This window comes from Chaetodon trifascialis, chromosome 20, assembly GCF_039877785.1.
Source record: "Chaetodon trifascialis isolate fChaTrf1 chromosome 20, fChaTrf1.hap1, whole genome shotgun sequence".
Taxonomy (NCBI): domain Eukaryota; kingdom Metazoa; phylum Chordata; class Actinopteri; order Chaetodontiformes; family Chaetodontidae; genus Chaetodon; species Chaetodon trifascialis.
This window is the reverse complement of record NC_092075.1, coordinates 6,453,667-6,477,347: the sequence shown is the minus strand read 5'-3', so window position 1 is coordinate 6,477,347 and position 23,681 is coordinate 6,453,667. Positions and strand designations below refer to the sequence as shown.

The 23,681-nt window shown below is 45.7% G+C and overlaps 1 protein-coding gene across 1 annotated transcript; it reads right to left on the bottom strand.

Moving 5' to 3' along the window:
- Positions 1-37: 37 nt before the first annotated feature.
- Positions 38-23,681, bottom strand: pcsk5a (proprotein convertase subtilisin/kexin type 5a). The gene is made up of 36 exons (XM_070989037.1): positions 23,551-23,681; positions 22,360-22,527; positions 22,070-22,213; positions 21,700-21,776; positions 21,381-21,469; positions 21,108-21,280; positions 20,746-20,932; positions 18,194-18,320; positions 17,990-18,093; positions 17,559-17,679; positions 17,113-17,301; positions 15,783-15,919; positions 15,534-15,656; positions 15,225-15,327; positions 14,766-14,956; positions 14,424-14,508; positions 13,858-13,961; positions 13,585-13,723; positions 13,239-13,354; positions 12,806-12,908; positions 11,807-11,943; positions 10,944-11,144; positions 10,768-10,836; positions 10,578-10,620; positions 10,249-10,391; positions 9,128-9,328; positions 8,000-8,083; positions 7,689-7,887; positions 6,757-6,971; positions 5,725-5,967; positions 4,782-5,018; positions 4,489-4,666; positions 3,641-3,858; positions 3,077-3,177; positions 2,417-2,633; positions 38-1,033 (listed from the first exon to the last, which is right to left on the bottom strand). Exons 2-36 carry the CDS (start codon positions 22,462-22,464, stop codon positions 555-557), a joined length of 5,382 nt encoding a protein of 1,793 aa, XP_070845138.1. The 5' UTR covers positions 22,465-22,527; positions 23,551-23,681; the 3' UTR covers positions 38-554.

The following is a 23,681-nucleotide window of genomic DNA, read 5'->3' as shown; positions in this document are numbered from 1 at the left end:
AGTTTCCGCCCTGTGAAGCCATGAATTAGTCTTTTCTAATGCATTTTTTCAAGGCTTTATTTGAGCAGAATAACAACACTTTTTCAAATTAAAATTCAATGACACCAAACACCAGGGAGTATAGAAAAGCTAAAGAAGTACCATGATTAATCAAATTTAAAATGCTAATCCAACACCACAACAATTAAATAGTATGATTAATGAAACTGTCAAAACTAGTAAATGATCAGGACAAATTATGTTATATTTGCAGGAAGTCATCATCCTCCAAACCAAGTCAAGAAATGAGCTTAATTATGCAAAAAGTCCTTACGAATGCTGAACAACACGGAGTTTTTCTGCAGCACATTTCATTTTGTGAATGGACAGCCGTTTTAAAATGCAGCTCATTATAAATAGCTTCCCATGTCTCATTTGGTTCAACTCATATTCAGTGAAGGATAAATGGGTCTGTCCCTCAGGGCAGGAGGAGATAAACAGCACAGAGGGAGGAATGAGAGCGAGGAAGAGGAGGGATCCAGAAGAGAAAGGAGAAATGTTTCCTGAGAGATTCTTTACCGGAACGTGTAGCTCTCATCGTCGTACTCCAGCTCGTCCTCGTTGTCCTCTCCCAGCTGTCCGTACCGGAACTTCCTGTACACGGTGCCGTCCTGGCCCATGTAAACAATGTCCTCATCTTCATCATCATCGTCGTCATCATCCTTACTCCCCAGGCGACGTTCACCGATGTCAACCAGCTGCGTGTCCTGGAAGCGGCCGCCGGAGGAGCTGGCGCGGCCGCTGTAGGACGCAGAGCTGTAGCCGCCGTGTCTGCTGCCACCCCCGTATCCCCCGCCGGAGCCCAGCTTCTCGTAGCCACGGGGAGGGATGTCCGGGGGCGCACTCTTGGAGCGGGAGTGCCTGACGAGGAAGACGACAGCCACCAGTCCCAGCACCAGCAGGATGCAGGCGATGATGAAGACTGCCAGGTTACCTCCGGCCTCCTCTTCCTCCTCATTCCTGAATGCCAAGTTGGTGCTGAGGACGCACTCTCCTGGAAACCCCACAAAGACAGGAAGTTAAGCCGCAGATGTACCGCGCTGTCTGAATTTTAAAGGATTTCTCGACTTGACTGAGTGATTAGCGATAAGTCAAACGTTTGCGGGCTGCAGCTTCTCAGACGTGTGGATTTGTTGTTTTTCTGGTGACTGCGAGGGGGCAGTTTCTAGTTGGAGAAGGAGGACGTGAGCAATTTTTTCTATACCCCTGCAATTTAACCATTTTCAGTTTATTTACAAAAATGTGTCCAAACAGAGTCTTCAGTCTAAAGAAAGGAGCTGACAAAAACACTGACACTTTCAGTTGTTACCCTGCACTCACACTGATCTTAACAAGCAGCAGCAGAAAGCAATGAGACCGTTTCCCCTGGGTTTCGCCTCTCAGGTTACATATAAACAGCCCTGCCTTATTGCTGGTTAAAGTTGGGGCTGTATGAGCGGGAAGGTCGACAGGTGCTACGCAGCGCTGCAAAAAAAAGTCCTGCCACCTCTTCTGCCTGTTTGGGAGTTGAAAAATGTAATCCATATCATCATTTGCATTTCACATTCTCCTACAAAAGACCACAAGATCAATAAAAGATAAGAACACTGCTCGTTGAGATAAAGATGCAAATACGACTATTTTTAAAAGTGCGAGGTCCCTATTAAGGATTCTAAAGGCCCTGAAAGTAGTTCTCTAAAATATTCACGATTAAATTAGCATCAAAGTTAAAAAGACAAGTTTAGCTTTGATAGGATATAAGAGGTTAAAACACATAAATCTTAATCTCCTTCGTCAAGACTGTGTGGGTCAGGTTTGATTGGCAGTGGCCTGTCAACCCACCAGCTGTTATCGCATTTTGTTGCCAAATTCTGATTGGTGCACCGAAGTACGTGATGTCACCTTATTCTAACTGGGTCCCGCCCACTTTAAAGCACTCAGATGGACACAGAAGAAGAGTCAGACTTTTATGTGAGTGCGTGTTGTTGTGGGGGAAGTTTCCAAGTCGCTTATGCAGCATTTCTCGTTATTATGACAACACAATAAGCAGTTTCAGAATTTGTTATTTGCCAGATTGATATAAATAAATGTAAATTCTTCAAACCTACAGTATAACCTTAGTTATCGGCTGTGAGTTGAATATTTTTTACGAATGTTGGACCGGGTATTTTCTGCTCTTCTGTGATTTTATAGAGGTGATCATTCAACAATGAAGGAGTTAATTAGTTGCAGCCCGAGTATTTTTTTTACTTTACATGGGATGTAACCAGCACGGAAGAGTTTAACCTACAGATCATCCCTCTGTACAGCCGCAAAACCTGATAAAAGTCACCTGAATGCCAGCATTTGCCTGAAAAAGAGGATATCTGACACTTCGAACCCAGTCAGGACAGCCTACCTCGAGTCTCAGTGCAGTTACAACAGTCCTGCTGCTGTGCTGAGGCCTCCTCCTCCTCCTCCTCCTCATCCTCCTCCTCGTCATGGAGGCAACAAAGCAGACAGCGCCCTCCAGCTTCTAAGATGGCCTGAGTAGGACACACGGTGCAGTTGGTCGGACCAGGTCCCCAACACTCCAGGCAGGAGCTGTCGCAGTCCTCACAAGTGTGGCCTGAGCCCTGCTGACGGACAGGAGAAGGGGCTGGTATTGAAAAGCCTACAGTCCCAGACACACAGCCACAGCATGAATTTTAAACACAGCCATTGATTCTCTCCTTCTAAAGATATGCAAAACTTTCCTTCCTGAAAGGGCTGAATACAGGCGATGCATTGCCTTTCAGCTCAATCAATTAGCATGCATCTACCTGCTAGACAGTCTCAGTCAGATGCCTCGCAGCATGAGCCAGGAGATTTATTTTGAAATCGTGACACAGTAATAATTTTCACTCTGCTGCTGGAGATTTCTCCTGCTGCAGTAATAAGTCACTCAGAATTACATTATGTGATACCCGCGGCCAAAACAATAGCAATAATTATTTTGGTGAGGCAAGCACAGGGTACGGATTTTTAAAAAAATAAAAAGTTAATATTTGTGAAATTAAAACAAGACAAGTGTGCTTACCTTTATGACAGGATACTGGCCCACGTCGCACATGGACTCACACATGCCATCTGAAAGCAGGTATCCTGGGTAGCAGGAGTCACATGACTGGGAGTCTTTTCCTGCAGATACAGGACAGCTTAAAGGGGAATACTGTCAACAAATCCAATGAAAACATTAAAGCTGATGCTACGAACAAGGAAGCCTGATATTTATGAACCACACCGCTGCACTTGTTGTTTCAATGCGATGAACATGGCTCTGCTGTAAATAGCAACTAGTCCTGACTGAAACTAGTCCCCAGCAAATACACTATGAAATCCCGTTGGAGCAATTTGCTATCATCTAAAATCCCCAGTTCTTTTAGGAAAATGTTTAAGATTTATGTCTTCAGTTCAGGAACCAGCAGGTTCGGTGCGGAGAGCCTCACACAGGCTGGGGAAGTCCAACAGTACTGAGACTTTACATTGTTGGTGTTTTCATGGGATTTGTTGACAATTAAACAGATTTAGAATATTGAAGATGTGCAGTGCGTCACCTGCACGTGTTTATCTGCATGAACTGCTGCTGATTGGACACTCGTACCTGAGCACGCTCTGCAGCTGGCGTGGCACGGCTCGCAGGTCCGGTGCGCGGCGTCGTGGTAGAACCCCCGAGGGCACGAGGGGAGGCACCGGCCTTCTTTCCGCAGGTAGATGAGACCCGGCGCGCAGCTCAGGCAGCTGTCCTCCCCGCCGCCGATGCACTCGCCGCAGCTCGGGTCACACTTCTCGCACGTCCTCGAGCCCGTGTTTCCATAGTGACTATCAGATAGATGGCGAGAAAGTTATGATGGATTAGATTCAGTTCAATCAGATGAGATTAGAGTTTTGTTTGGCCTCAAAGGAAATTCCTTCCCACAGCCACTCAGTCACATACGGCCAGAAACAACCGGAACTACTTAGACACGACACATGACAGAGGGAGCGCAGTCACAACAAAACACTTCAGGCAGGCGCAGACTGCATGATGAAGTCACAGTGATATGGTCTTTTCTGCTTTGTGCTGCACTGGTGGCACACGGGTCTGAAAGTACGTAGGGTGGCACATCGCAGGAATAAATAGCCTTTGTGTCTCCTTTGTGTTTTCTCTGAAGTATTTAACTGCACATCAATTTAACGGCACATTAATTTAACACTCAATCACCGCACCCCAAATAAAATCAGGTCTAATTAGCATTTTACAGGCCACATGATCGGCTATTTAAATCTCAGGCTAAATTAGCCTCTATCTCCAAACTGCACCCCTGTCCAGCTAACTACAGGAAAGCGATGGTTGAGTGTTCGCAGTGACATTATGCGACTCGGCAGATCTTTTATTAATGACTACACCGTGTGACCGCACTTAATGTGACGGATGAGCAGCGCAGCTGGGCGGCGGGCAGGTTAAGCTACCTGTGCTGGCAGGTCTCCACGCACTCTTTGCCCTCTCGGAATAGGTGGGCTTTACAGGCGAGGCACTCGTGGCTGTGCTCTCCGACGCAGGACTGACAGGAAGGGTGGCACGGTTCACACTGCTGCCCAGACTCATCCTCATGGTAGCCTGTGGGGCATTCAGCCACACAGGTGCCATCTGTACCAACAGACACACACGATGATCACGCAGCTACACAAACAAAACACAGATGCCCGGAGAGTTTTCCAGGACAAGCAGACTTCAGAGAGTCCACGAGCCAGATTCAACTCACTGAGCAGGAGATGTCTCTGGTTGCAGCTCAGGCAGTGGGATTTGCCGGGACCTGAACACCTGTGGCAATATTTGTGACACGGATGGCACCCCCCGTCCCGGTCCGCGTACTGGCGAGGCGAGCACTTGTTGGCTGATGGCACACAATGGCCGTGGTCCTCCAGCCTTTGATCCTCTCTGCAGCTGGTGCAGGAGCCAGCGTGGGGCCCGAAGCAGGAAAGGCAAGATGCATCACAGTCTAGAAATAAAAAGTAAGTGAATCAAAGGGTATTCTCACACCTACAGTGAAACACATGAAGGAGAATCGACTTGTTTTCATCTCGACTTGGTATCTGTCTGGTATCTAATATGGTATATTTTCTGTATAAGTTTCCATCTATTAGGTTGTCAAAATGTGAAAACATGTTCTGCTGCCTGTGTTCAATTCATATTTAAATAAATATTAAAAATCAGCCTCTGTCCATGTTGCAGCACAGCAACGCACTTCCTTTAAAAGTCTTACTGCTGGCAGCTACTGTATGTAGCAACAACAGTGGGCATCGCCTACAACATTTTCCTGGGAGAAACACACCATCCTTTGTGTTTTTGGATTACAAAACCAGAGCGGTGGTGTCTTTCTCAAGGGAACTGTCTTTGGCATCACTGTTCTGTTTTCAAGGTCTGACAGCTGCCTGTTAACCATCTGAAAAGCGTTGCTATTTTAGTCTGAGCTAAAGTCATGAAACACACTCCGGCATAGTGGAGAATATAATTGAGAAAATGCAGGAAGGATGCTCTACAGGACAAAAGATGTTGCATCAGTGAGGAGAAAACAGTTTCAGGAGAAAAGGAAGCAATGTCTAATAAAATATATTCTAAAAAACAAAAGCAATGGGTTTGGACTGATCAGAGAAGTGCATTCTTGGCTCTCACATTAACCCTCAGTTCCCAAATCCGTGCTGTACCTTTACAGTCTCCTGTCAGAGCGTCTCTATAGGTATGGGAGGGACAGGCTGCCAGACATGCCCCCCTGTGCAGAGTGGCATCCGGGTCCACACAGGCGTCACAGTCGTTGTTGTTCGGGCCGTCACACAAAGCGCAGTCAGGGTGGCACCGCAAACACTCCCTTTGATCTTTGTCCTCAAAGAACTTCTCGGGACAGTCGAGAACGCACAGGCCCTCGTGGAGGAAGTGATACTCCTCACAGCCTGCACAAAGAAAAGCTTTCAGCGCCGAACGGAAGAACAGTTTGGTACAGCTCAGAGAACAAAGCACAAAGTACTCCAAAGTATCGGAGAGGAATGCAAGAGGAAGAAAAGCCCTCTTTGACAAGCCATGACTAAAGTAGACTTGAGGCAGGTGAGTCAAATGTTATGACAAGCACACTCACTTCCACCCAGCAGCTGGAATAGAAACATTTCTGACATTGTCATGTATTTCATAGACATGCTGGAGCACGTCAACATGTTGACAATAACAAAGCAACATGGTGATGATTAGCGGGCCGATGTTGATTATGTTTCCCATCTTTGTTTGACATGTTAGCATGCTAACAATTTCCAGTTAGCACTAAACACAAAGTACAGCTCATGGGAATGGAATCGCTCTGCAGGTATTTGATGCCGTTCCAGGAAAAGTTAAGGGGTCACCAGTTGTTACAGTTATTACAATCCATCCTGTGGAGGTCATGACAAAATTCTGTGGCAATCCATCCGGTAGTTGTTGAGATATTTCATTAAAAAACGGAAATTTTATTATGCTGCAGTTAGGATACATGCATGACAATCCATCCAACACTCGTCGAGCTGTTTCAGTTTGGATCAAAGTGGTGGATCAACCAGCTGACGACCATTCAGCCCGAAAATAGCAAACAGCACACTTGCAGGTAATGATAACACAATCCAGAAAGGTCGATAGAGATGTAAAAGCACATTGAGGATTAGACTGAACGAGCTCTAACAGCTGAATTTGTCCTTGTTTGCGTTGTGCTTCTGTACCTGTGCACTGGCCGAGTGGGCTGCACTCCTGACAGGCTGAGGGGCAGCGTTGGCACTCCCCGTCCCGGGCGATGTGGGCTGGAGGACACTCCTCCACACACTGGTGCTTGTGTAGGAGGAGAGGTTCTTCACAGCTGAGGCAGTGGGTGGCGTTCTTCCCACAGGACGCGCAGCCCGCCGCACACTTACGACACACCTGGCCTGCAGGATAACCCCTGTGAGAAGCCAGCCAGACATCAGTAAACCCACATGCACGGACACAAGACACGACTGGGCTTCTTGCATTTGCATCCTTGCCTTAACACCCACATCGCATCAACTGAACCAGGCTGCATGATGGACATCAATTAGACGCATCACGAAACAGATGCACCACTTTCAGATTCCTACTTAAGCATGAAAAGTATAAACACTGGTGACTAAGTCCTAATTAATTGACTACTTTTCCTTGTAATATGTGTCAAATTGGACTGCATATATTTTTCATTTTTAATCTAATATTCTGTCATGAATTTGTGGGCTGTAAACAAGAAGGCTGACATTTTGCTCTGCTCCCTGCTGATAATTAATCGATTAAGAAAATCAAGTATTACTTAAGTATTGCTAAAAAATGCATTAAGGGTTGGTAGTAAATATAAGACAAAAATGGTCAAAAAGTAGCAGGAAAAACTCTTCAGCAAGGACGAGAAATTCTTTCAGTCTCAAGGATGTCGCAATTTAATAACACATAAACATCAAGCAGGAAATGTAAAATACATCTCTCTACATTTTCTTTTGGACATTTTAGAGATCGTGCCTCAACATAATTTTGCCAGCAGGGTTAATATTTCCAGACAGAGGTGGACCACACTCATATATTAGTATGTAAAAAACATGCAAATACATTTAAATTGGAGGTAAATTAAGACGCAGCGACGGGAATGGCCGCTCACCTGACGCACTGTTGGACACACTGTCCGTCCTGCAGGAATAACTGAGCTTTACGAGAGCTCTGACAGCGGGAGCAGTGCTGAGCGTCCACACACTGTAAACAGCCCGGAGCACAGGCCTCACACACACCGCTTGGCCGACTGGCGAAGAAGCCCGCCGGACACTTTGACACACATGTTTGCTGTGTGGTCAGAAACCGCCCTGGAGGAGGAAGGAAGAGTAAACATCATCACTGCAGAAGAGCTGGATATGCAGCAGCGTGGCCACGAAGGCCTGAAAGAACACAGCCACTTAATGTACGTGATGGACAGACCTTTTGGACATATTGTGCACTCGTTCTTCTCTTCTCCAGAGCAGGACTCACAGGACGGGTGACAGTCCTCACACCCTCCGTCATCTGGAGGTTTAACGTGCAAAACAGTGAAGATAATAAGACTGAAAGCAGAGTGAAACAGCAAGTCTGGAAATCTGCCAACCAACACCTCTAAATTGTACTTATTAACACATCATATCTTGTTTGTTGGACTGAGCCAGGCTCTCTGTTTTCAGTCTTGGTGCTAAGCTAAGCTAAGCTAAACTAACACCTGCTGGCTGCTTTACACTCTCCTGACACCTTATAAGTAACTAAGAAAGTTGCCTTCCATCCAGCAAGTTTGTGTTTTCAATTTCCTTCACAAAGTAAATTTTCTGAATGAGTGATGGAAATGTTTGGTCACGATGTGTGAAGGTCCTGCATCAGGAACCATTTTCGGCCTGAATTTCTGAAATATGCTCATTTTTGCCCCTGCTTCCAGTCTTTGTGCTAAGCTAAGCTAACTGCCTACATACTTTAGCTTGATAGGGACATGAGAGTGGTATCGATCCTTTCATTCATCTTGGCAAGAACGTGTGTTTTCTTCCCAAAATGTCTTCCAACAACAGCATTTAGAAAATTTAATACTCTAAACAATCTAAATCCATTACACAAAAGTCCAGTTGCATCCTGCAACATTGTGCTCACATCCCAAATGTCGCATGATGGTTTGAAACTTCGATTTAACATTTTATAGTTGCTGAAATCCAAACTTTAAGAATAACTTAACTTGTTCATTTTCAACCTTTGTATTAACCTATGCACTTTTCTCCGAGTTATTTTAGCTCCTATAATTAAGATGTCTAGCTCACACTAATTACCATATGTTGTTTTAAGGTCTGTCCAACTAATTCTTGTGGGGAACAAAATGTTCAGCATATACAATCAATTATTTTAAAATCCGTGTCTGGCCGACGTTCAGTAGTTCTGCCTGTTTTGAGTACTTAAGTTGGTACAGGGTTCAGGGACGGTGGCACACAGACCAATTACCCTCCAAGATTTCTTTTCTGCCCCTATGAAAGTGCCCAAATCCCTGATTCATTATGAGCAGACAGTTGGATTAGTGGAATACATAAGTGTTAGTCTCACCGCTGCGAAAGGTCTTAACAGGACAGACCTCATGGTCAGACACACACTCTCCATTTTCAAGCGTCCTCTCTTCCTCACACGACAGGCAGTCATCGTCCTCCGGGCCGCTGCATGTCGCACAGTCGGAGTGACACTCCTCGCAGTCATTGGTGTCTTCATCGCCATAGAAGCCATCCAGACACACCGAAACACAAGTCCCCTCTGGGAAAAATAAGAGAAGTTTCTCCATTTTCTGAGATCAATGTTGTATGGAACCCACTTAATTGGACAATTTAAGTACTTGTACTTTACTTAAAGGAGAATTCCCCTGATTTTACTCATCAACGTCTGTTAGCAGGTCTGTGGGAGCACTGCTGCATGTTTGAGTCTTTAGTGACTCCAGGAGATGCTGCGTGAGGGTCAATAAATCATTTGGGCCGAAGACTACAAGTTGGAAACCCCCCCCCCCCCCCCCCCAAAAACCTGGGGATGTGGAGTTGGAAAGAGTGAGGTTACAAACCTCTGTAGCCCACTCCTCATCTCTTTTAGCATAACACGATTTCGGTGGCTCTGCTGCATTGATTTTGATGCTTTTTATAAGAAAATTGTCCATCATGACTCAACCAATTTCACAGGAGTGCAGCACTACATAGCAGACGTGCACTTTCAAGTATTTCCAGTCTATGCTACTGTACTTTTTTACTTCTACTCAACAGTATCTCAGAGAGAAATGTCATACTAAAAATAAACTGAAATGTAAGTGCGTAGAGAGCCTCTGTATTTTAACTTTGGGCCCGGTGTTGTAGAGCTGCTCTGAGTCACTTCCTTCAATAGATCTGCTGACGTCATGCTTACATGGTGCACGTTCTTAATTTGGAGGATAGATTTGGAAAGCACAGCTCATTTTTGCAAGATATTTTGATAAAAAAATGTGTGGCTGTACATCAAATTACCCAATTACCTTTTCAGAGTGCCACCTCTTTATCTTGTACTACTCACACATTAAGTGAATTTTGCTGAGTATTCTTTTATACTTTTACTGAAGTGACATTTTGATACTTTTACTTGAGTAAAGGGTACTTTTTCCACCACAGTAAAAATGCTTCATTCCCTTGTGTTTTGACCAAGCAGGCCAGTGTTACCTGATAAGAAGAGGTCGGTCTCACACCAGTAGCACTCGTGTTCATCACAGCTCACGCAGTCGTCCTCACACGGAACGCAGGTCATCTCCTCTTCCACGCCGTATGTCTTAGCCGGACAGTTTTTGTAGCAGCCATCCTGAAAACTGATAACAAAAGCAGCAGTCTATACCTGCAGCTTCCCCCTCACACACAAAGTCACTCTCACACGAATCCACCACTCTCACGGCAAAAAAAGGCCCTTTTCATTCTGGCATGGCGGCGAACTGAAAGGCAAAGAGGGTGCAGAGAGGCGAGATCACACATGGACACAGTGAGGCACACAGCCTTACTTGTAAAAGCCCTCAGTACAGGACAGACAATGCCTGGGGTTATCTGTTGAAAGCAGACAAAAAAAAACTCAGCTCTCCTTTTTAACTGGGACTAGCAGGAAAAACTCTTGAGCATGGCCGCCATCACACTGGGAGGAGAGCTCGGCCTACTGTGGGCGGCGCTGGTTTTGGCTACTGAGCCGTGACTTACAAAGGACACACTTCCTGCAGCCCTCCTCACAGGCCATGCAGTCGTCATAATCTGGATCCTCCACCTCCCCTGAGGAAAATGGCGTGAAAGACAGACAGAAACAATGAGAAAAAGAAGGCAAGAGGGCCAAGGGTGGACAGATGCAGGAAAGCCAGCTCCTAAATGACCTCGCTTACCTTCTCCGCACTCCAGCTTCACACACACGCCATCGGAGACGTAGTAGGAGGAGTTACACTTGAGGCAGTGAGCGGGGCTCGTGCAGAGGCGGCAGTGGTCTGAGCAGGGCTCACAGCTCCTCTCCTTGGTGTGGTAGAAAGCCTCGGGACAGACGTCCAGACACTGGCCGTCGTACAGGTAACGCTCCATTCCAAACTTATCTGGAGCAAAGACAGCAAATGTGAGGAGGTGTGACGCTGAACTCTGGCTGAACCTCGGCTCGCACAGCTTGCACGACAACTGCCCGGCAACAAGCAGCAAACAGACAAAGTCGTGCGCTAGCTGGTGAACACAGTGAAGCATTTAGCAGCTAAGGAGCCACATAGCTCCCTCAGAAGTTAGCGGAGGCCAGACTACAGCCAAGCGTGGAGTAAATATTCATTAGGTGGCCAGAGACACGACTCCAAATGAATGCTAATGTGCTGCATGAGCAATTAAGCAACTGCTTGTGAACAAGTTCACCACATTAATTTTAAAAGGTGATCATACGTCAGTGTTTGTGTTTTCAGCTGTGTGGTGCACAAACTACCACTACAGTACAGTCACGAACAGTAGAAACCTTGAAATCCTGCATTCTGCTTTGATAAAACCTAACCTGACCCCAACCGTGGCCATGAGAAAACTCAGAATATTCATGTTTTTCCCTCTTTTTATTGCACTCATTGAATGCACATTTTATGCTTTTATTCTTGTACCTGCTTTCGGCTTTATATCTCATTTTTACATCCCCTCGCTCTGTCTCTCTTTCACTCACACACACACACACACACACACACACACACACACACACACACACACACACACACACACGTTCAGTCCTCACCAGTGTCACAGCTGGTGCAGTTGGCAGCCCCTGCATCCACACAGGTGTCACAGGTGTGGTCACACAGGTGACACCGGCCACCTGATTGGTACTTGCCCTTGGCGCATTCCACCACGCAGCGGCCCTCATCCAGAGCCCTGCAGCCGCCGAAAACGTCAAAAAACACTTTTTCAGTTGCAACGCCGCAAAATCAACAGATACGAATTATGTCAGCGCAAATGAGTTCAGCAGAGTTACACAGATGAAGCAGAGTGTGTTGACACAGGGAGAGGAGAAGCAGGGGTGGGCGAGGCAAGGTGGGATTTTTAGATACTGATGATGATTACTTCAAATTCTGCAGTGCATACATACATACATATATACATAGACACACATATATGTACTGATATACAGATATATATACACCAACTCTATCGCGAACATCGTAAACACTAAATTAGCGTGTCTTTTGTTATAGATTCACATTCAATTGGTTCAGTTTTTCTGTCAAATTATACAGAAAGCAACAAACCAAACAAACGGCACATTTTTATGACTTTTTATAATTGAATTACTTACTAGTCTATGAAATGCCCCCCCCAAAAAACACTGGAAGAAATGTCCAAAATCTGACAATATTCAGTTTGCAATGATAAAGAGGATATGACAAAGAAAAGCAGAAAATCCCCTTTCTCATCTTGACGAGCTGGGACCAAAGATTGTTTGGCTTCTTTTTGCAATTTCGCTTGAAATATTACTGATGTGATTCATTCGAGTCATCAATTAAGTGACTGATTGTTTCAGCTCAACATCATTTTCTTAGGCATTTTGTTTTAAATTACAAAAACACTGGCTCAAATAACGCACACAAGTCATTTATAGCTGAATCAGACACTTATTGGCTTTAATTGCAAAACTACTGATGTCTGTCGATGAGACACCATTTTTCACTCAGAGGAAACAGTGGGCTGTATTTATTTCCCCCATGACCCTGAATCCAAAAAGTCAAGAGCAACTCACCGTGAAGAAACACAGCTGATGCAGTCTTCTCTTAGCGGCCCTGTGCACTTCAGACACGTTGCATCACACGCGTGGCACTTTCCGTCACTGTCCTGGTACTCTCCTGACAGACGAACAGCGAGAGAGTGACACTGACTGATAAACGAATAACCGTCTGAGGCAGAGCAGTGGGCTTAATGCCAGAGGCCGAGGAAAAGAAGCCGTCCATATATCATTTAATACAAATAAACACAGCTGACTTATAGCAGAACTGGCTTATAGAGATCACCTTGTAAATATATACATGCATGGATACAAAATAGCCTCCCTGTTAAAAGAAACTACTGTATTTGCGAAGTTAAAGACAAGTGGGATTAAACGTGTTAAGGTTGCATTATATTTATCTAGCAGCAGTGAGCCGACATGTAATAGAGTAAGTAGATGGTTGACTGACCGTCTGTGCACTCAGTGTTAACAACACACACTCCCTCCTGCAGGCTGTGACCGCTGGAACAGCTGCTGCAGTTCCCCCGGCTCGGCCCCACACAGGTGAGACAGCTGGCGTCACACCTGAGGAGGAGAGCACGGAGGCTGAGCACATGCGCACACAAACACACGTACTGACCGCAAATGAAAAAAAACAACACACACGGAGGAAAAACCGACACCCATACAGGCACGCAACAACAAATACAAGCGTGAAAACAAGCACACACGCACAGAAGCCAACCACCAGAATAAGGCCTGCCATCAGCAGATAAACAAACCACCCACACCTGAACACACACCAGTGAGCTCACCTCCTACATATCCTGTGCCCATCAGCTATCTCTGGGTTTGGCTCTGTGGCGTAGAAGCCAGCGCTGCAGGAGGGCACACACCTCCACTCCTCCATCAAGTAGCCTTCTGCACAGCGGTTGCATGCTTCAACACCTGCACCTGCACCAGGTGGAAACAAACACGTCGTTCAGTGGATGAAGGACACAATGGAGTCGCGTGAACAGCGCACCAGTTTCATGTATTTGGAGGAGTTTTCACACTTCTGGGCTCTGACCCTTGACCTGTGCCCTCACCTGCACAGGTGGTGCAGGCCTTGTGACAGGGCTTGCATGTGCCTTCCTGCTTGTCGTGGTAAAATCCTGCCGCGCAGTTCTGCTGGCACCGATTCCCCTGCAGACTGGAGAGGGCGGAGAGAGCATGTGGCACCGTGACACACACATACATACACACACACAGCCAATCATGTGACACCGTCAGGATGACTCACTGCCTTTAGACCACAGACGCAGTTCTCCAACCCACAGCGCACCACCACAAGTACTTGGCTAACTGAGTCACAGTATTCCGGAAACGTCTAACTTCTAACAATATGGTGGATTTGACAGAGATGTTTTGTCCTTTTCTGTGATGATATTTCAGAATGGAAATGAAGCGGTGTGAGCAGAAAGGGAAGGATAACACATTCTTTTGAATACAGTGTTCAGAATATCGAAGCTTTTTCTAATTGTTATGATGCTGCAGAGGGTGTGTGCGTGTGTGTGTGAGCGCACAGGGAGAATCAGTATTCTCAGCGGCAGGAAGAGCAGGAGCAGTGTTTACCGAGCACTTAATTCAAGCATCATCAGAGAATTTGCTTCACCTTGTGTCTGGTTTGCATTCTGTGCAGATGCTGTAGGAGGTGCACTTCAAGCAGTTTTCACTACACTTTCTGCACATATTTGCATCTGTGGGGGAATCAAACAATACACATGGAATACACATCAGAGCGATTAATCAATCTCACTCACACACCCCTCAACTGCAGTTACATCAACTGACTATTCATTAGCAGGTGCACATGCAGCTGGGTCCAAACAATGGGTCTTTAAAGGTTCACTCGAGGATATTCCCTCTGTGTTGTTAAGTATGATTACAAAAAATGTGACAAAAAAAAACAAAACACTGAAATTCATAAAGGCAGGCTTGAGGGCAGAAATCCAACCGTGGTCGAGGTAGTAGTTATCCCCACACGTGGCTGTGCAGGCATTGGTGCCCTCAGTCAGGTGATGACCAGGTTGACAGGAAGTGCACTGGTCGCTGCGACTCCCAGTGCAGCTCTCACAGGAGGAGAAGCACCTCTTACAACGCCGCCGGTCACCCCAGAATCCCCTGGGACACTCTGATACGCACATCCTGTTGGACAGACACGCACCGAAGCACACAGAGGACAAGAGGCGTGACTCTCTAAATGAGCGAGAGTGGATATTTTCACCACGGTCATGCACACTTTGTCCTCTTACATGCAAGCATTAAGAATTTGGCACAATATACAAACACGTGGACTACACAGCAGCTGGTTATATCATCTGAATATGTGCCGTTTGCTCTGCAGCAACAGGATATACTGTACAATGAATCCAGGATCCACTGACTGTACTCTGTGCTGTGTAATCACGCTGACCTTGTGTTGTTCTTGAACTTGAGGAAAAAGTGTAAACACGTGACACACTGCTGCGGGCTGGGCCCCTCACAACCATCGTCACTGCATTCTGGGTGGCAGGGTCCTGGAAGGGCAAACGCTCAAAGTCACTGCAGCATCACAGCAACAGCAGAGCAGCTCTTCACACTGTTCATACAGCTCCATATTCACAGAAAAAGCCACCTGAACTCACATCCACTGTAAATCTGCATTACAGTGCATTCAGCTGCTGTGGGAGAGGTTTGAGATGGAGGAAGGGGCAGCTTAACGCCAGCTGAGCACGTGACTCACCACTGTACTCTCCAGTGAGGTCACCATCCGTCGGCATCTCCGCCGATCGGGCTCGCTCACGATGCACGGGGTACGGCCACTCTGCCGTGCCATAAACCACCAGGGACCACTCCTTCAGCGTCCCTGTGACACAACAGAGGAAGATGAGGGTCTGTCCTGACAGGCCTGCTCTGTGTTTTAGCTGCTGTGCTTCGTGAACTCCAGTGACTCTTTCATGATACTGAGGTGTTAAGAAGAGAGAGGGCAAACCTTGTTCAGTGCTCTTTCTCCTCTGAGAGGGGGTATCCTGGATTTTCAAAGTCCACTCCCCTGCCGCCTGCTCCCCCCAGCAGTGCGTTGTCATGAATTCCCAGTTCTGAAATCCCTCGGTGGAGTTGTCAAGAGGCCTAAACCACAACATCACATCATTATAATACCACCAGTACTGCTACTACGACTACTACTGCTGCTGTGTCTTTGAATATTACTGCTGCTACTACTACTACTACTATGTCTGCAGCTTCTACTACTAGTACTACTACTACTCTACACAGTACTGTTGCTGCTGCTGGTAATACTACTACCATTACAGCTACTACTGTTGATATTAAATATTCAGATCCAGATTCAATCCAGATTGTTTTTATAATAGTTTGCTTTTACTGTTAGTAGCAAAAATGGCCAAAAATGGGTTGAACTGGCACCTGGAGGAAGCGTAAGAAGCTTTAAACACAAGCTTCACGTGATCAACTTATGAATTTGATACGGTGAACTCGTTTGCAAACACCGTCTTATTCACCAGCAGCAACACTGTCATTCATTTAGTCCAATATTTCTCTTCATCGCTCTGTTCTGCTCTTAAGCTGCCCCTGAGGGAAATATCTGCCTCTTTAGCTGCTGTATTATCCACCATGTTCACCAGCGAGCTGCTAACTGTGTCTGCCTGTTGTTTGGTGCTGTAGTTTACAGTGGGACTATCAGAGCTTCCCTGAAAACAGATGGCTGCAAGTAAAAGTGCCCTAAAACCAAAACAATAAACTGAAAGACACTAAAATGCTCCACGGAGCTGAAGGGGAACTGCAGCCTTGTGTGATAACTGTCTGAGTTTTCACACTTTCACATTACACACAGTAAATTCACCCATTGCTCATATATTAATTTTGATTGTAGCTTTAATTGAGTAAATGAACATAGTTGCTTTTACACAGATGTGCTTTAAATCATATGAGCACTTTGAGTCTCCTGCTGCTAATTTGTGCTGTATTTTTAGCATTGCAGAGTTTGCTGAAAGTGAGACACTGCATGCAGCAGAAAATTGCCAGAAATTAATTTAGCCAGAAACTTGCCTAGATACCACTTCCCTGATCCCCTGCGATTTTCCACTAGTGTTTGCCAAAATCCACATTTTTCCCCCTAATGGGACAAGGTGCCAAACTGAGGAATACAACACTGTGGAGTTATGTGCTGTGCTCTAAATGAAGAAGTGTGCCTCACAGATTGCTGCTGTCCATAGAAAGCATGTGGTGAAGCCACAGGGGGACTGTTGCAATATTTTAGTTTCCACACATCCAGTCTGTGATGGAGCGTAGCTCGTAGTTACCTGTTCGCTAGCAGCTGGGACACGGTGCCTGAAGGTGATGTGAGCGTAATGGAAAGGTCGCCGCGATGACGGTGAGTGATGGTTACACGGACGACGACATGCTCCACATAAACAACGTGCTGCAGGGGCTCGTCGGAGCAGCCTGCGCTCTCGTACACAGACGTCAGCGCCGAGCCTGGATGAATAGTTCTGTCATGAGACGCAGAGAGGGAAAGAATAAAGAGACGCATCGAGCAGCGGGGATGAGAGAGGAGGCACAAAACAAGGAGCACAAGAGAGGAGTTACAAGGAGAGGAGCCAGAGAGAAAATGACACCCATTAAAGTGCGTGAGAGTCGGTGTGAGAGAAATCCATGTGAGAGCTGAGGCAGAAATAGATGAAGTGTGATAAAAGGGGAGGAATGAAGGGAAGCCCTGACTCAAAGTGGAGATCTCTTGGTGCGATACCTGCTCAGCTGGATGGGAGCCTCCTCCACACACTCATGCTGGGAGGGAACTTGTTTCCATCGCTCAGCCTCCCTCACCATGCTCTCAGCATCCAGCAGGCCAAAGCCATAAAGGTGGCTCACTGCCACACACACAAACACACACACATATATATATATCTATATCACATTAGCCAGGGCATAAAAAGCGCTGTAGCTTATAAAAGACATCACACACTCGTGGGACTTCGTAGGCGTTTATTCCTGCTCTGCTCTCATTAGTTTATATGCTCGCTGTTTGATGGTTTCCCTAAAAAGAGCAAAATATCCTCATCAAGATCAACTTAGCTTTTTTATTATCAGTTTTGCGGCGACTGCATTCAAAAGATATCATGTGGTTATTAATTTTCTTCAAAGTACGTGAAAAGGAAGGCAGAAGTCCAGTGGGAATACCTTTGTAGCCGGCTCCATTAACGTGCCAGTCAGGGGCGACGAGATGACGAGCTTTTGATGTTCTGACAATAATGTGCTGCACATCCCTCCAGGTTAGCGAGGGGCTGAGAAGAGGTCAAACAGAGGAAAAACATCATACTCCCATCAGCCGATCATACCCGCTAACGGGAACGTATGGATTTTGTGTGTGGGAGCGCTGCTTACTTGGCCTCCAAAGTGAGAGCGATGACTCCTGCAGCCATGGAGGAGGAGAGGGAGGCCTCCGAGTTAGCTCGGCTGCAGCTCTGCTGTGGACCCAGAGTTACCTGTCGAGGACAAAGCATCTTTCCAGCTTTTCAGTATTTCACAGAATTCACCTGGTGTGCGCAGGACTGTGGCCTATGGCTTTAATTGAGTCGGTCACACAACCACATATTAGTGCGCACATTAATAACTACATTTTGCATGTGTGTTTATTTTCTAAAATGCTTAATCTTGATTCTCCTCTTCCTGTCGCCATCTGGCAGAACACCATCAGCTTTTTTTAATTATATTTTTATCATTAGATCATACACTCTGGCCCTGTAAAACATGGAGATTACACACATCTGACCAGATTCAAAAATTAAACAGGCAGACAAAAACAGATGATTTATTAAGATAAACTGAAATCACACCACTGTGTCACTTTGCTTGAGATGGTTTTGTACTAAAAGCAAACACTAACTGCAGATTCTGTCATTTTGTCTTTTGAGTCCAATTATTTTCTCTATTTATCTGTACTTTTTCTGCTGTAGCACCCAAATTTCCCCTCTGGTGGGTCAATAAAGGATTATCCTAATTGACAAACCACGAATCAAGCCAACAGGTCTTGTAAGCACAATACGACATAGTGGAGTACTGGCACGTATGCATGATTGTGGTGTTGGCATGTTGTCAGGTGTGCTAACAAAGAGATTCTGCAGCAAGAAATCACAAGTGGAAAACCCCCCAGTGAGCCCGAGGCCAGAGGAGCAGCTCTCACTTCCAATTTACTCTAATGAGCCGCCCAACTCTGTTTACTCGTGACCCCTGCAAACATGCAGTCAGAGCAGTATCTTCCATCTTCTGACCTCTGACTATGTTGTGCAGTATTTAAATAGAACTTTTTCCTTTGTAAACTGTCAAAGACGCAATTTAAATCAAATTATTGTCGACTTAAAGTCAATGTGTAGGTGTTACTTTCAGTGATAGTTTCCAAAAGCCACGTAATTACATGCCGTGTAACGCGGTGTTCCCATGCAAAGCACAAAACTTGGTGCCAATCAATCAGGCAAAATGAAAACAGAAGTCGGTAATTAGGTATTCCATAGGAGGATATCTGTTCCAGCTTTAAGAAGCTTGTCATTTGGCCATACTGTCTAAGCTGGCATGCGTCTGTGGGCCTCCTGAGTCTGAGTTTGGCTTTCAGGATGTTCACAAAGGTTCCTGCTGTATAATTAGACAAGCTGCAACTGTTGGCGTGTGTTACAACACAGCTCCTCCAATGGCTTATAGTGTAAATGAACTACAGGCTCCAAAAATATCTGTTGAACTGAACGGTAAAGACATTACGATCCACATGCGATAACCTTGCAATGTAGCGTCTGAGCGGTTTTCACTTCCTCCTGAGTCTTGTGACTTTAAAAGTTCTACCAGAGACAAAGTTCATAGGGAGTGTGTCTGGGGCGTATTTGCTTGATTGACAGGTGTCTCAGACCATCACACTCAACTGCAGAAGATGTCGCTTGCTCGCCCCCAACACTGCTTCCCCTAGCCTCCACCTCATTTCCCAAATGTGTATTTTCTGGCTTTAAGCTGCTGGCAAGACGGCAGTGATTTTTAAATACAGCTACATCCCTTAAAGTTCGACTAACGTTACAAATCGAAAATGATGGAAAAGTGGTTTTGAGACTTGTTAATGTAATTTTATTATCAAAAGAGAGATAAAAAAAACATCTTTGCGGATATGTCGGAAAAGCTCGTGCAGCCTGAAAGCCTCTGGGAGGGGGGGCTGCTATGCCCTTGGAGGCTTGAAGGCAACAAAATTAATACAAACACACAAAACATAAATCAGTGATTTCATAATCTCTGTTCAGCTGTGCAGCAAAAGCATTTCAATCCCAGCTTCATACATATATGTTTGCATTTGGAGTTATAGGAGACGTGTCAATAGGTTTAAATATTTAATTTTTCATGGCAGGTTGAAACAACTTATTTTATGAGTCTATACTTTGCTGAAAAAGAGCAATATGAGCTGATACAAATTATAGAGAAAACAGGAAAGACCTCCAGGCAAAAGCTCCATTTAAAGCCAATAAATATTAATGAATTACTCATTCATGATTGGAAACATTAATCTTCAGTAATGCTGAATTGTTTGCTTGTCTGTTATTCATATATTAGCATGTTGAGCTCACCTGCTGTGCACAGACTGAAAGACACATCAGGTTAATTGGAATTATTCATTGGAGGTTTGCCAGTTTAACACTATTCTCTTAATAATTAGTGCTCAAATACACGCCTCGTTTAGGAAATCCATCTTGAAAATTATTAGGAAATTTGATTTTGGGGTGGTGGCCTCAAGTGAGAAACTGTTTTCTGAATACTGCAGCACAAAACTCCAACGCTTCCACGACCCGCACAGGCCGATCTCTGCACATCACAGCTTTTAATCATCTTCCACAGTGAACAATCACACCCAAGGCCTTTCTTAAGTTACTCCCAGCCCCGACTCACCGTCTCCTCCGCCTCCCCACCACTGTAAGCCGTCGTAAGTGTGGAGGAGCACTGCTCCAGGTAATCTGGCTGGCCTCCACGCTGAGCGCCGCTGCTGATAGAGATAGTGTAGATACTGTTGCAGTAGCCGTCACAGGAACAGTGGTCACCTCTCCGCCCTCCGCCCCCTGATGCCCAGACAAAAACAGAGCCCCTCCCGTGCCGGCCCTGAGATTAATTGGGTAAGCAGACAGAGGTGATTAATGTATTAATGATATTTACACATCGATAATTAGGAAAAGATAAAGCCCTTGAAGTAAATATGCAGCCACAGCTAGGACACAGACGTAAACAAACACACAAACAACTTTTCTTCCTCTTTCATACACAAACTCTTTCTCACTGTTTTGACGCCATTCTGTAAAGCAAGGCGAGCCAGAGGTCCAGGTCCCTCCAGAGTGGCCCCATCATCTTCTGGCCCCCAGCTGGCTAAGTAGATATCAATATGCTGAGGTCTGAAGCTCAGTGATTGGGCCTCCACAATGTCTGTCACATCTCCGTCTAGCATACGGATGCCTGCAGGGGGGCAGAAGAGTGCTGATGTTTAAATCCGCTCTGTGCAAAACTTTGACCTCCAGAAGTCTTCTGCACTGCAGTTTCATGCACATGGACTCACCGCCTATCCGTGCCTGGAAAGAAACTCCAACAGTGCAATGAGAGTTATTTGCAGCCGCAGCAACCATCCCTGCACACTGAGTCCCATGGCTTGGGAGAAAGGAGGAGAACATCAGAACATGAGGTTAGATGCATATGCATGAGGAGAAGACGGGTTATTTGCGTTACATCAAACCAGTGAGAAGACAGAATTCAGACTGGGGAATTTGCATATCCAAATTTGCATGTAAATACTGAAAAATGGAAAGAAAAGCACGCATTAATTAAAGTTTGAATTATGATGTGGAAAGCAGGTGCAAAGAGAAATAAGCAGTGCTCACTAGTTGGAAGCGTTGTTGGAATAATTTGGAGAAGGATCTTGGTCTTGTCCGTTTGCATCATAACTGGCGAGAGGATCCTGAATCAGACGGATAGTAAGTAGCAGCACATAATAAGACGCCAGCGGCTATCTGTCTCCGTTTCATCAGACAAATCACAAAGAGCATTATTCACCAGTCCACTCGACAGTTAAGTGGATCAGACATTTAATGTCCATTCCAATACTCTTGGCCGGCCTCTCCAAACCTCTGGCCCATAAGCTCAGCCTGCAATATCTGTATCAGCTCTGCGCTCTTAAACTAAGAGCTCTGCCAAATTGCTTATGATTAATGTCCCCTTCCCCAGAACAGCGTCCCATCCCAGGGCACTTACATAATTTGGCTTCAGATCCGGATGCTCTCTCTCAATGCCATCATCTAGGACAGACACCACCACACCCTTCCCAGTGTACCCTCTCCTCCAGGCCCCCGCAACGTTCATACGAGACCGGCAGCCTGTGGACTCATCACTGCAGAGCTGCGGAGCAAATAGTGGGACATACAGTTTAGCCCTTGGGAGCAAAAAATAAATAAGGGCTATTTTCGGCTCTGTCTGTCTGGGTTTATGTGTCTGTGTTTCAGACTTGAGCTTACTAAAGCAAAAAAAATAAAAATCTGACTCACAGTGAACCACTGGCTGTTCCACATTGAGTCATTGTGGTGCACAGTCCGGCTGGACTCTGGGCGAGCAGTGGGATAGTGTTTGGCCTCTGTGTCAGTGGAGTACATGTGACTGGCTCCGGGGCTCCTCTTTGCTCTTCTATGGACCACCTGTTGTTGAAGCCATTCCACCTTAAAAGGAAAGCACAGGGTGCAGATGTAAAGCATGCTCTATGGATGTGCTTCTTACTTAGCACGCTGTGGCATGGAAGTTCTTAGTAATTATTGAAACTATTCGCTCTTGATTTCAGACAAAGGGGCTCTTATTTCCAGCCAGTCTGTCGGGTTCTGGAGGCACATGTTAGCTGTAGCAAGCTGGATAATCAAGCTTATGTTGGCGTCATGTTTCCAGCTGACTTGTTTGGATAAAATCTTACAAAATGGATCTTACATGTCACTGATGGCTGCTACATGATGATGCACGAAAAGACTGAGGCTTAAGCTGCGCGTTGCAGGCAAAAAGTCAGCATTTTCACCATTTAACGAGCCATGGATGGAAATAAAAAAAGCGTAGAGCTTGTTAGTCCTAATATCTAAGTAAGTAAGATGAGGAAAAATGTAAGATCTGACTTGTTTTCTTTAAATATACCCTCCCATTTGGCTGCTGAGTTTGGAGAGGGGTTTAGCGAAAGGTCAAGTGAACTGGGAAAGTGTGCATGCAACTATGGAAAAGATAAGTTTAAGCAGAAAGTCTGTTTTGAAAGTGTGATGGATGTTTGCAGTGTGAGATTTTTCCCATTTGCCGTCTCTCATCTGTCGTAAATTGTCCGACTGCTCATAATTCTTGCTGGACTTCGGAGTCTGGCTTCTCTCTCGGGACGTCACGTTTTTCCCAGATCTCAGCAGTAAACTTAGTGGCAGCAATTTTACAACTGCTCATGGAAATGACGGCTGAGAAAAACCTCAGAATAAACCACATTTGTCCTTCAAGTGTGGAGTGTTAATGACTCTTGGCATGTGATGGTTTTATGGTTGCATGAGTGTGTGACAGGCCATGATGTGAAGGAGTGAGTGTGAAGACAGGGCCAGTCCACGAACGTGTGTGTGTGTGTGTGTGTGCGCTCATGTGTTAGTATCTGCAGGCAGGGAGCGGACATGCAGCTGATTAATAATCCAGCAGGGTCTTGCAGTTCTCCTCATATCCCATTACCATACCTCGGTTTCCCTGGCCGTGCTGACAGTCACCTCTTCGTTGGACACAGCGGACCGCTTCGCCGTCCCGCGGTGCCGAAAGCTGTAATAACTCTTCAGGTCTCCGATCTGGTGAAACGGACATCAAACCTTGC